Raw genomic sequence first — 14,642 nt, 5'->3', positions numbered from 1 at the left:
AAAAACGGTCTGAAAAAAATCAGAAAAAAAGTCTGAAAAATGTGTGTGTATGTTTTAAAACTTAGCCATGAAACTATGTTCACCTCTTGTTAAAAACTGACGTGAATAACATAAGAGCAATCGGTGGTCTTCTGTGCTGGGAAAGAAGATGCCATGATACCAGGATCTCTTTGGAGGTGATCTCTTAAATAATATTGCCTGCTGCAGCTCCTCTCTCACAGACAAAGGTCAAATTACAAAAATCTTCAACATGGAATATAAAGACATGTACAGTAAAACATACTTATCAGCCATCAGTTTGATGTTCTGTATCTGTTTGTTTTTTTAGTTTCTTAAACTGAGCAGAGGAGAGAGGTGTAGATGCCTTGCAATCACATGACTTCTGACGATGTCTGTCTCTGCCGTTTTGCTTATCGATGTTCAGTGGTTGCGTTAGACTTCCTCGTCCATTATTTTGATGGACAGGGTTGTAAAAATTCAGTCTATAATAATAATAACTAGAATGGCACTCGGAGAGCGCAGACCTCCGCCAAGCTGCCCAAGTACGATTGCCTCCCCCCCTCTCCGTTCAGCTTGCGCCATCATCCACGTGTATTTTTGTTTATGTTGAGATCAGCTGTACGTAGCGGAGCATCGTAAAACACTTCATTCAAACTGGACAGAAACAAAATAAAACTCACCTAAATGTCGTCGTTACTCTTTCCAACAATCACCAAGTGTGCTTTGGTCGAACTGGACTGTAATTTCACAGAGTTTAATGTGAAAAAACGCTGAATCTACAGTCGTAGTTTTAATGGGATTTAAGAGTTTAATTTCACCCATAATGTATGAAAAATGTGGAAGTTTAAATGGAATTTCTAGCTCAACGTATGAATGAGTACATAATAGTTTAAAATGCATGAAAATGTGTCAATTCCAATTATTTCCTCCATTCATTTGAATGAGCAAAATTCCCCAAAAACATTGAATATTTCTGAAACTATGAAAAGGTATGAATTAGAAAAGTAATTATAATAGTAATTGAGCTGAACATTTAAATGTTTGAATTAAGTTTCTATGTTGACAAATGTGGAAGTAAAAAGGGTATGGAAGAATAATAAAGATTTTTTTGGGCAGATGCTTCCAGCATTCACACCAATTAAAGTACAGTAGGTATCATTTAAGTCTGTCAGGGAAAGAGTGCTTGTGTAGAAAATACAGTTTTACTGTAAGATTAGTGAAGGAAGCTGCTCACCAGAGTATTTATTGATCTAATTCAACCACTAGGTGGTGACAAATACCCATCATTGTTTCTGCCAGGTCTACTCTAGTGTTCTGTCTTTGTAGCTGCAAATATTCAGTCATCAGTCATCAGCACTCATTCACATCATGACACATAGTTGGCCTACACCCACATACACATACATACACATACAAACACACACATACAGCAGTCCAGCAACTGTTTTAATTGACCTGAATTAAATCTGTAATAAATAGTGTTGATTAAGATGATGTGAAATGGTTTGTTTTTTTTGTCTTTAAGGAAAATGTATTTATACTTTCAGCCACTTGGTGTCAGCAGAAATCTGTAAACACATTAGCTGTGTTCGAAATCACTGGCTTCATCACTCATTCATTAGCCTTTTCCCATTTAATAGACACATTTACTCAATAGTAAGCAGGAAAATATAGATAGATAGATAGATAGATAGATAGATAGCAGAGAGACTGACTGACTGACTGATGATATAAATGCAAATGCATTTAGGACATATCCAACTCTACTGTTGCTAGTTAAACGGTGCATAATCTGGATGCAAAGTATTGTATTTTTTCTCTTAATTAATCATAGGTGTGTTTTGGGCGTAACATTAATTAAACCAACGTGTCAACGGATCTGCTTGTGTGCAAAGTGAAAGTGTGCAAGCAGATATATACAGTATGTGGTCCTTGGCCAGTGGGCCCTCTTGGTGGGGAGGGCAAAATTCATTATATGTTAAGCACTAGGCTAAATATGATATTGATAAATAATGAAAACTGTAGGCTATTGGTTTCCGATGCAACCCACCAGGGGGGGTTCGGACCGGCTGAGCGGAATCCTCCGGAGCTGCATTACCCATGGACACTGCTGGAGAGGCGGTGCGTGACGTGCGGATCCATCAGCCTCAAAATGCCGCCTTTTAAGGGAAGAGGGCATGGAAACTTTGAAGTAGCCTACGTCTACACTCGCACACAGAGGGATGATGAGATATGTGATATTTATAGTACTTAAATATCAAAAGAAATGCTCTGATATGAAATGTGATGAACTGAGTAACATGATAGTGTTAAACTGTTATATGTGTTTTACTGTTCAACAAATTAGCCCAGCTTATTTTAAGAGAGTTACGGCAGATGCCAGTGAACATGTTTTTTGCTTGAACACTGTAAAGCCTGTCAGTCAGTTGTCAACTGCCTATGACAGTAATTGGGGAGGGATAGTGTGCTTCTGATTGGCAGAGAGAGTTAGAGAGGACATCTTGTTGTTTTTCCTGTTACTCGGAGGTTAGAGTCAGATGTTAAGTGCGGGCTAAGCAGGATGCTTGGCAGAGAGTATACAGCAAAGCAGTGAGGTTTTGTTGTTTTGCCGTTGGCTACAGCCTACAGTAGCCCGTGTACTACCTGCTGATAAAGTACAAACAAAGCTGGCTAATGTCTTGTAGCCTACTTAGTGAGGGGAGGCTACAGTACTTAAGTATTGAACGTAAAAGTACAAGTAAATGCTGTTAATAAAAAAGCAAGCATGTCACCTTAAAAAATGGAGGCATATTATACTTGCAAAAAACGAGGCCTTCGCAATTTAAAGGATTTAAAGAACAAAATTCCAGTTTTTCCTTTCCTCGTAGTCACATGTAACATGATCTGACATGCAGCCTGCCTGGACTTAAGTGTAATCGAAACGTAAAGGTTATAATGATAACATTTTTATGTAGACGAATCATTTAAAAAATAAAAAAAAAACACATCCACAGAGCTTTTAGAAAGGTGCCAAATAGAAGTGTGGCTCTCCTCAAATACAATAATATGACTGTAAATTAATCATTCTAAAAATGTTGACGGGTCCAAATTTAATATTTTCTTTATATCTGTGGAAGATATCATACGTTCAGTTCCTACTTCTAGCAACAGTATAACGACATTGGTATCGCGTGGTATCTTTGTTTCATCAGTGATCATGTTGCCAGTTGGGACAAAACGGAAGGTGGAAAAAAAGTAGGGGCGGGCATTTCCGCAAGTCATACATATCCTCGTGGGGGCACGCTCATGTGATTGGCTGAAAAGGAGGGAGACTTCTGATTGGCTACAGATAATTCCCTGTTAAAGTCTCAAAAAGCCCACATACAGATGCAATGAAGTTCACACATGACAAGCAGTTTGTAAATGGAGTTACAGCCAATCCAAATGTGGTTTTGATGAAAATTGCAAATACTTTTAAACACATATATTTGTGGATTTATATTACATTTATGTAAAACAAGACATATTTGTGTGTGCGTCAGAAATATATTTGTGAACCTTAGTTCTGCTGCCTCAAGTTAGCAATGCGCCAACAATGCGGCTGACCACACCTCAATTTTAAAGTAACTTACCAATTGGCACACAGATGGGCGCAAGTATATTGGCTACTTACACAACGTGGGCGCTGGGCTAGAAAATGACAACTGCGTCGGTCTGACACTAGCAATGATAGTTGCGCTGCGCTGGCGGGCCGCCCCAAGTTTATTTGGGTAAACATTTTAGCATTTTTTTTATTTATTTTTGTTAATCCGTTTTTTTAGCCGTTGTTTTAGCCTACCGCTTCATTTTTTATTGAACATAACAACGTTTTTGTCGCCGATCTTTACTCCCACAGGGCCAACTTTTTCTATCACTTTTATTTGTAAACCAACCACAGGTGACCACGGCACCCGTTGTCATGCCAGATTCGTTTCCAGCCAGTAGCTCAGCAGCTGGTTGCTGTTGTCCTAGACTGACCGCAAATAACCAACAGAACATTTAGCAGGCGCAAAATTGATGCAACACAACATATAAACATCGGCCACTGCCATCGGTGAATGTCATCATATTTGCCGATAGGCTGATGGCAGTCAGCAAGGCGAATATCTTCCATTACAAATGTTCGGCAGATAAATCAGTGCATCATCAACATACAAATATGCAATATGCAATAGTGCAATGGGCAGGTAACAGCATGTTATATAATTAATAAAAGAAAGCACAACTTTTAAAATAACAAGTGTTCCCTGGTGCAGTCATTCTGAGTTCAATGCCTGTAGAATAAAAGACTGGTTCCGGCTGACGGCTTTAATTGAAGCATTAGGTCAAGACAATTGTCTTAATGGAAATATTGAGAGAAAGGGGCGATGTTAATGTTAGCGTTTAAGTCAGAAAAATACAATAATAAGTTGAAGAAAAGAAGTAAGAAGTGTCAAAGAGCTTTTCTTTAAAAGGAAGTTGATTATTGTGCCTACATTAGCTTTCAACTCTATTTCGTCAGCCATCCCAAAAAATATTGTCTAACTACAGTAAGCACCTTTCAGCAGCATATTGCAGGTGAGGACTATCCAGGGCAAAGGATGGCAGTGGTGAAAGGGTTGCTGCAGAAATGTGTAGATAGGCCTGGGAGTTTTTATTCTTCTCCAGTAACTATTTACTTTGCAGTCCACCGTCCGTGACATCAGAACCTAGACTATATAAATGAATGGAGCGAGGCAGCTTTAATAAATACATCTACACTTTTCTCCAGGGGAGGAGAAAAAAAAGAAGGGAGGGAAACTGGACAAAAGAAGCACAGAAGGCAGAGGTGAGGAAGATGGACAGAAGAGACACCCAGCTGGTTTGCTCTTTGCTGTTGTGTATCATCACTCAGGTGAGACGCATATTTACATCCTTATATCTGTAAAATGATGGGTCATATCGTTAGCCACAAAAGTAAAGTCCCTCTCTCAGTGGTGATGTAATTACTTGGAGATATTGTCACAGTTCTCTGCATGGTGACATGGTAAACTATGGTGTGTGTGAAATGTGAATGCTTGCTTTCATCTTGACGGTTTGGAAGGGGAAATCCCTGTGGTTTTCATAATGACATAGATCATGATTATTGAAAGTGGTATACCATGAGGTCATACCATGAGGGGAATAACAGCGGCAGTTTGAGTTACGACAGGAGTTTTTTGTGTAATTCCCTCAAAACGGCTGACGTCTATACTGATGAACATATCAATAATGTATTTTCTTATTTTATTTGTTCATTTATTGTTTTTTTATCTCACATAATGTGTTATTTGAAAGTATGTGGAGCAAATAATATGTTATAATTGATGTTTTGATTTTTGCTTGTGATGCTTGATATATAACAACGTCTAGTAAAAATCACATGTGGAATGAGCCAAATGTTTGACATGGACAGGGGTCAGCAACCTTTCCTATCAAAAGAGCCATTTTAGGCAAAACAAATCTGTCTGGAGCCGCAAAACATTTTAGCATTGTGATGAAGGTAACACAGTTTATAGTCTAAGTATATAGTATGTAAGTCTAATGCAGTGAGGACCAAAATGCAAATGTACTACAGAGTATTAGTGTCACATTGAGGGAAAAAAACATCTGAGATTTACAGAATAAAGTCATAATATTACGAGAAAAAAAGTTGTAATATTACGAGAATAAAGTCATAACTTTACGAGAAAAAAAGAAAATCACACGTAAAATTACTACTTTATAATATTATGACTTTATTCTCGAAATCTCAGATAGATTTGATGTGATGATGATAAATAAAAATAAAAATGTAAACAAAAAACAGTTATTCATTTCCATTTTTAAAAATCCACAGGGAGCCACTGGAGAGGGGCTAAAGAGTGGTTCCGGAGCCGCAGGTCGCTGACCCTTGGACATGGAAATAAAAAATAACTTTCTAATATTAGTCAATTAATAGTCATAATAAGCCTTCACTCTCTGATTGTAAAATCAGTCAAAGTGTTTTCCCAAGAACTGCTCTCCCTCTGTAATGATGGAAGGATCTGTAGATGTGGATTATTTGGTTCTGAACCTTTCTGATTGTCAAAGAATATTGACACACTGGGAAATATTTGATAGGCTATGCTAATATGATGATAGAGTTACAGATGAAAGTCACACCCAATCGTTTTAAATGGGGCTTTCCCTTGAGAACATACGGGGACGGGGCTCTGACACTTGTTGTTATTCCGCCTGTTCAACATGCGCAGAATGCAAAACTCCATTTTCTCTGTAAGTGAAAGCTTACCGCAGCCACACCTGTACAGCAGGTTTTTAATTCCATTGCAATTACACAGCATTAGTCAAAGCAGTATGAATGAAAATCGATTTCTTTGGAATCGTATGACTCTTGAACAACCTACACTACTGTCACATGATTGCAAATTTCCCCACGTGGGACTAATAAAGGGATATCTTATCTTATCTTATCTTATGATGCTGTTTGCAGAGCTGCATAGGAATACATATGACTCACACTGACTTCTACTGTAGATCATTAGTATAGCATGCAGAGACAACATATGATATTTCAATTAAAGGGTCAGTTCACCCAAATCCTAAAAATATAAAAGAGTTGTGTGTGCTGCTTGGAAAATCATGTCTTTTCAGAAACAGTAGGAAGTAGGAAATTGTGTGTGATTACGTTTACATAACACGTCTTAGTGCCAAATCCACTCCAGCACCGGTGGAGCCAAATATTACTGAACAACAGTGTAAAGAGCAGCTGTGTCTTGTTTTACTCTCACTCCTTAGGTGTGGTGCCAATTGTGCTCTGGGCCATGTCAGTGCCCTCCCACCATGCCGCGCTGCCCTGTTGGCGTTCCTCTGATGTTAGACAGCTGCGGGTGCTGCCAGGTGTGTGCCAGGCAGGAGGGCGAGGCCTGCACCCACTGGCTGCCCTGTGACACCCAGCGAGGGCTGCAGTGTGACTACAGCGCTAGCTTCCCTGGAGGGCCGGGACAGTGTGTCGGTGCGAACAGAATACACTCAAACTGAAACAGATTGGTTTGGATTAGGGCCGCAAGTACTACTAATACTGACAAAACTTCAATTGCTATGCCATTACTATTACTACTATAGCACCTGTTTTCTACCTCTCGTGTGTTATCATTAATCATTTGTCATTTTTCAAGCAAAATTTCCAAACATTCGATGAGGGTAAATTAAATATCTTTGAATAATGTAATGATAATATGACAGAACAACCCAGTCGCCAGAAAAAATGTTGGCATTGTTTGTTTCTGTAAACCACGGATACGCTGAATGTCGACGTTTCTCAACCAAAAACACATCTCATAAATACCTTTCCTATCAGCCTCGTATCATGCTTGCAGAAACCCAGGAACGCACATTGATACAGGATTAACGCTGTGAAACAATAAAGTTTAGGCAACAAAACAAGGCTACTTGGTTAAGGTTGGAAAAAAGATAATGGTATGTGTTAAAAAATAACATAACAACGTAACATAACGAAGTAACATAATGAAGTAACATAACAACGTAACATAGCAACGTAACGTGACGACGTAACGTGACGACGTAATGGGACGACGTTACGGGACAGCGTTATGTAACAACCATAACAACGTAAGGTAACAAATATAATAACGTAACAACGTAACATAACAATGTAACCTAACAACTTAACGTAACTTAACGACGTGACATAACAACGTAACATGACGACGTTACATAACAACGTAACATAACGACGTAACATAACGACGTAACATAACCATAACAATGTAATGTAAAAACGTATAGTAACAATGTAAGGTAACGTAACAGAACAGAACGTAACGTAACATAACAGAACAGAACGGAATGGAACAACCATAACAACGTAAGTAACAACAATAACATTGTAAATAGTAAATGGACTTGCATTTATTTAGCGCCTTTCTAGTTTTCCGACTACTCAAATCACTTTACACTACATGTCTGCATTCAGCCGTTCACGCACACATTCATACACTGATGGCAGAGACAAGGTGCCAAGGTGCCCATCAGGATCTAATCTAAATACTCATTCACACACCGGTGTGACTCAGCCTTCGGCAGCTGTCTGGGGTTAAGTGCCTTGCCCAAGGACACTTCGACCAGTGGACTGGAGGAGCCGGGGATCAAACTACCAACCTTCTGATTGGTGGGCAACATGCTCTATCTCTGAGCCACAGCTGCCCTGTTGTTATGTAACAACGTACTGTGACAGCGTAATGTAACAACGTAACTAGCGTGAATAAATAACACCCGCCCTGAGGGGACTTTCTTACGGCATTGTATAACAAGCGTAAAGTCAATCACTGACTTTTTGTTTCATACGGGACATGAACAGCGGCCTCCTTGGTGACAGTCCTCTATTTGTTTGACCCATCCACTTTCACCCTTGTTATACTATACCACGTAATTTTCAATAACGGTTGCTCGATATACTACTAGTCACTTGCTCTGACTGAATGCAAAAACGGTTTACAGCAACATATAATGCCAACATTTTCTCCTGGTAACTGGGCTGGACAGAAGTATTGGTAGCGTACTACCATACAGTAGTATATTACTACTGCTGCTGCAACTACTGCTACTGATAGTACTGATATTGCCTTCTACTACTACTACTACTATTAGGCAACCACTGCTATCACTATTTACGGGAACTGTTTTAAGTTATTTGATGAAACAGGCCAGTGACTCCATTCCTGACTGTACTGATGCATATACCGAAGAATCTCTGGCTAACTTGTTACAGTAATGATTTGCATAACAACCTGTTTCCCGCAGGTCCTTTGTCTGCACACGTTTCACATAACTCACCTCATGCTTGGCACAGAAGTGATGCAGCGTGGCACTTCCACCCACATAACATTCCCTCCTCTTCCCCTCCCTTTGCTATGATGATAAGGTCTGAATGAGCTGGGCTGTGAGATGAATGGCCGGAGGCTGGAGGAGGGACAGGTATTTCAACCTTCCTGTGCCCAGCTCTGCCACTGCCTGGGAGGAGGGGTGACCTGCGTGCCCCTGTGCAGTGATGATCTGCAGAGGCCTGTCGATAAATGCCCCACCCCTCAGCTGGTGCGTCTACCAGGGCGCTGCTGCAAAGAATGGGTGTGTGATGGCATGGACAACAGCATTTCCACAAATCCATCAACAGGTATTGATGATCAATAGAAGACCGGAAACACATTTCAACAATGGTTAGATTGTCAGAATAATAACTGTAACAACAAGTCTGGCTGTTAAGACTCATAAAAGAGTAAAAGCGTCAGATATAGTTACTTTTTGAAGACTGAAGAAGCATTTGCGTCAGATCCCTGCCAGCTCTAAAAAAAGCTGCTTTAAAAGCTGCTTTAAAGGTCCCATATTATAAAAACGTGAGTTTTTCATGTTTTTTTTTAATATAAAGCAGGCTTAAGTCCTATATAAATACTGTGAAAGTATCGAAACGCTCAATCCACAGGGAAATACACATAGCTCGTATTCAGAAACTCTGCATTTGAAACCAGCCATCAGGATTTCTGTCCATTTGTGATGTCACAAATATACAACATTTATACCCTTTACACAGATTTAAATGTAAACATTCTAAATGTGTCCCAGTTTATTCCTGGTTGCAGTGTATATGAATGTCATCAGCTGACAGGAAGTACACATGGACCCAAGCTGTTGCCTAGCAACGCAATTCTGTTGCAATTTCGTCGCAATTCCGTCGCAATGCGCTAAAACGGAGCGTTTAAGACAGAGGGTAAATACAGGCATATTCAGGCCGACAGTATGAGGAAAATACTGTGTTTTTTGAACATTACAGCATGTAAACATGTCCTAGTAGAAACACAAAATACAAGTATGATCCTGAAAATTAGCATAATATGGGACCTTTAAAATTCAGGTCAGCAGGTGTTTGGATACATGGACCCACAGTCAACAACCAGAATGTTTCAGCTCACTTTTGGGTAGTGACGAAATAAACAGATATCAATACCAAAGAGGTGTCAGGAAGACTAAACATCTGTGTGAAACATCTGTGAGCACTATTCTTAGCAAACTGACCTCACTCACCCCAGCGGAAGTTTACAACATTTCAGACTGCCATTCATGTATGTGCTGAATCTTCCGACTCATGAGTTCTCATCAAAGCTGCCCACTTCAAACAACTTTCAGCTCGATGCACAGTGCAAATATTTTTCTCTTCGGTGTTTCTTTCCAGCAGAGCAGACGCGTCAGGACTACGGGGGTGGGCTGTCCGGTCCATCGTTTGGCTTGATCTCCAACTGTATCGAGTGGACCTCAGACTGGAGCCCCTGCTCCCACAGCTGTGGCCCAGGTGTCTCCACCCGCACCTCAAACAGGAACTGGGCTTGCCGCTTGCAGACCGAGACCAGACTGTGCCAGGTCAGGCCGTGCCAGACACTGCTGCCGGGGCTTCGAAGGCTGCAGCCGGTCAGTGCATTATTGACACACATGAATCAGTTCCAGTGATCAAACATTTGTTAATACATTTCAAAGTAAAGGTTCCACCCAAGAACGTGTATACCATCAGCAAATGCTTTCGGTGATGTACTGCTTGTCTGAGCTGATATGAAAAGTCATTAAATAACTTCTGTTTTGATTTGGCGCTACATAAATAAAATTGTCTTGATTTGACTAGTGGAACTCAAAAATATTATATAAATAAAGACATTACAAAAGAAATAATCATCTAGAAATAATGTAAAATACTGTGTATAAAAGTCATCAAAAAGTTAAATGAATAACGAAAACAAGCAGTAAGAGCTGATCTGAGGTCTGCTGTCCAGCTGTCGTTTATGAGGGCCGGCTGTCAATCACTCGCGAACTCCGACCAAACGGTCAAACTAGGCAGCGCTGATCAAATATGAATCAGTATGATGTTACGTTAATGCCTATTTCTCTCCTCAAATGTCTTCAGAATCATCTTGTAGAGCACGGTTTAGCTGTAAAATGAGAATGTTTTTTTGACCCGGCAGCTATGTTGAGATTTCTTCAGGGAATACCAAGCACCGGTCACATGACCGGAGCACAGCCAATAGGAACGCTCTCTCAATGAAATGGCCTGTGATTGGTCAAAGTCTTCCGTTTTCTAAAGCCTGAAAACAGAGCCATGAGGAGGAGCAGAAGTCTAGTTTTCTCTCAGAACACTTGAATTACAATATGCTGAAAGGTTATTATGGGATTTTTCGCCCAATGATGCCAAAAATATACTGCCTACTGCAGGTTTAATCCAGAATTATATTAATTTCTAAGTTACTCAGTACCGTGTGTTGCCAGCAGGTTCAGCTTTGCCACTTGCCCCCAAATGACCCCGTGGCCTCTAGATGTAAAGCTACACAGGTGGAGGTGATAACACTCATGACGGCTATATTACTTGCTATAGCATGTACAGCTGCATATTCCACGCTGGCTCACCGGCATGGCTTATTGGGATACTTTGGTGGAATGCAGCAATGACTAGGAATGTCACCGGATACAAGTCATGTCACTGCAAGCAAGCTCCTGTTAGCTAGAGAAGCCAAAAAGAAATACACAAAGCCAGCTGGCATCACAGCAGACAGCTGGTTTAACACTAGGTCTATGGCATAATCCTAAATTATCCAAATAATTATAACATGGCAGACAACAGGTAAAATGCATGTGATGTTAGCCTGTTGGAGAAGCTAACATTTATACAACCATGATCCTCACTTGTGTTGTCAATAGCAGTGTTTGATTTTTGTGAATTGTGTATGCCTAAACTCACACTGCCTTCAAAACTCAAAAATCCAAAAAGATATAGAACTCTTTCCTACTCATGATGAGAAGGCAATGGTACTGTAACATTGGTGATAAACACAATATCAAAGGATACAGCAGGGTCATTATTATGAGGTAAATTAGCCCACTAATGTCAGATGTGAGCATTATGTAGGATCCTACTCTGTAATAGGTCTGCTATGAGTGAAATAAAAAGCCACAGAAAAAGTGAAAACTCTTTGACCTTGCAAACCTGAGGTCTGCAGTTGGACCCTCTGGTATTGAGCCTGCTAATACCCTTTTCCCACCAAAATTAGCATGTATATGCAGGTTTTTTAAACATGGTAAAACCCGCTAAAATAGGTGATAGACTCCTTTCCCATTGCCAGTAGACGAGTATGCCTTTCTGTTATATTTTCTGGTGTGTCACGTTCAACATTATGAACACGCCGGAAATGAGGGTCAGTAAACAGTGAAAATGTGGTTACCTTTTTTAAGATCGGTTCCTTATTCAGTTGCAAACTCTCAAACCAGAGTTAGTGATTTTAGGAACAGTGGAAAGACCAACAAAGGCGTTTTTTGAAAAGTTTTATTTTGTTTTGTTAAGTTTGAATGAAGTGTGTTTTACAACAATCACGATCAGCAAGCTAAAACGACTGTTATCTGACTGGAGTCTCGTGGCTTTGAGGAGCGCATATAACAGCTGTTTCTATTCACATCTAACTCTGTGAATTACAGGTTTATTTAGACCAAACCAGAGTTGGTGATTGGTCGAACAGTGGAGAGACAAACAAAGATGGTTTTGATGGGTTTTATTTTGTTTCTGTCGAGTTTGAATGAAGTGTGTTTGACGACTATCAGTGAAGTCTGGTGGCTCTGAAAGGGGGCGAAAATTAGCGTGTCGATGGAGCCGATGAATACCCGTGACGACTGCAGAGACATTTGATTGAATGCTGAGTGTAACCTTTCCCACTGAAGACAACAGCCAGATGTTAGTGGATGTTAGTGGGGTTTTGTGTCCAGTGGGAGAGGGACTCAAAAGAGGCTGGCGGCATGTGATTGGCTTAGGGGCGAAGAGGGGTGAGGCTTTGTTACAACAACACTGTAATGAAAAGTGACATTTGGAATACTTTATCCTTATCAAACATTATATTTCATGTTACAAATTTGGTGCCATAATCCAAGATAAGAAAGGTCCCAATTTAGATTATAAAACATGTACCAATCTACAAATGCCTACACATCACTGGACATATAACAAGAGCAACCACATAATTACTACAATTCTGCCTGTCACTGTGTATTTCAGGGCTCGGGGGTGTGCGAGAGCAGCTATAGTTCACCTCTGTCCATTCAGCTTGAACAGCAGGGCTGCTGGAGCACCAGAGCCTACCGTCCCAGGTTCTGCGCCTTGACCTGTCCGGAGGGGCGCTGCTGCAGCCCCTCCCACACCAGGACGGTGCGGATGGTTTTCCGTTGCCCCCAAGACAGGCTCACCCAGCAGCAGGTGATGATGATCGAGTCCTGCTCCTGCAGCGTCTCCAACTGCCGCCAGTCCCCGTCCACAGCTGCCCGGAGTGTCCTGCCCTGGCTGTGAGGTGCATGTGTATCCAGAAAACATGGGCAGGTCCCATCTGTGAGGAAAGTGACCAAATGTACACACATGATAGTTGAGCCAGTGTTTTAAAATTATGGGAATATTAAAATCAGGATGGGAAACTTGACATTTGACAATCGCTTTTGAGTATCCAGATGTGCAAATACGTATGAGCACTCACATTTGAAAGCATGTACTAAGATTTATGCAGTAATCTGTATCCAGATTTAAATCCAAGCAAAAGGTAACATTCACATAATTTTATCCAATATGTTTATATATTTTGATGCTTCTACCAATTATCATATCACCATATCTTGCCATTTGAATCCTGTCCACTCTTTAAAGGTCCCATATCGTTCTCATTTTCAGGTTCATACTTGTATTTTGTGTTTCTACTAGAACATGTTTACATGCTGTAATGTTCAAAAAACACATTATTTTCCTCATATTGTCTGCCTGAATATACCTGTATACAGCTTCTGTCTGAAACGCTCCGTTTTAGTGCATTTCAACGGAATTTCGTTGCTAGGAAACAGCTTGGGTCCATGTTTACTTCCTGTCAGCTGATGTTATTTACATACACTGCAACAGGAAATAAACTGGGACACATTTTGAATGTTTACATTTAAAACCGTGTAATGGTCTAAATATTGTATATTTGTGACATCACAAATGGACAGAAATCCTAACGGCTTGTTTCAAACGCACAGTTTCTGATTACGGGCTGTGTGTATTTCTCCGTATATTGAGCGTTTTGATAGTTAAACAGTATTTATATCGCACTTAAACCTGCTTTATAATATAAAAGACCTGAAAATCTAACTTTTTACAATATGGGACCTTTAACAAACTCAGATTTTACTGAGATTAAAACATATGTCCATACTTTAAGTGCTCACAAACAGAACAGAAAACCACCAACATGCAGTTCTCTCACTCTACTGCTTTAAAGGTGCAATGTGTACAATCTGGCCAGAATTTGAGTTTATAACATTTGAAAAATAAGCTGGTGTTGACATTATGTCAAACATTTTATTCTACGTATCATGTTGCAGAGATATCTACTGAAATGAGTATGCTAACCAGCTAGCCCCAGTCTGTCCTGTCCTGTAATACTACTTGTTCCTCGAGAGGCGATAGTGAGTCACTGCAGCGTCCAGTCTGTCCTCAGTCCAACATGAGAGTACCAGGAAGTAGAGCCGCCAGGAGGGCTTGTCAATCACGTTGGAGGTACGGGGTCCGTTTACATTTTGATAGTTGA

The 14,642-nt window shown here is 40.3% G+C and overlaps 1 protein-coding gene across 1 annotated transcript; it reads left to right on the top strand.

Moving 5' to 3' along the window:
- Positions 1–4,723: 4,723 nt before the first annotated feature.
- Positions 4,724–13,620, top strand: LOC119484581 (CCN family member 5-like). The gene is made up of 5 exons (XM_037763481.1): positions 4,724–4,891; positions 6,793–7,009; positions 8,939–9,187; positions 10,241–10,473; positions 13,091–13,620. The coding sequence occupies exons 1-5, from the start codon at positions 4,724–4,726 to the stop codon at positions 13,376–13,378; spliced, it is 1,155 nt and encodes a 384-aa protein (XP_037619409.1). The 3' UTR covers positions 13,379–13,620.
- The last annotated feature ends 1,022 nt before the right edge of the window (positions 13,621–14,642 follow it).

The sequence above is a fragment of the Sebastes umbrosus genome, chromosome 1 (genome assembly GCF_015220745.1).
Source record: "Sebastes umbrosus isolate fSebUmb1 chromosome 1, fSebUmb1.pri, whole genome shotgun sequence".
In the NCBI taxonomy this organism is placed as follows: Eukaryota; Metazoa; Chordata; class Actinopteri; order Perciformes; family Sebastidae; genus Sebastes; species Sebastes umbrosus.
This window is presented reverse-complemented; position numbering and strand designations above follow the sequence as displayed.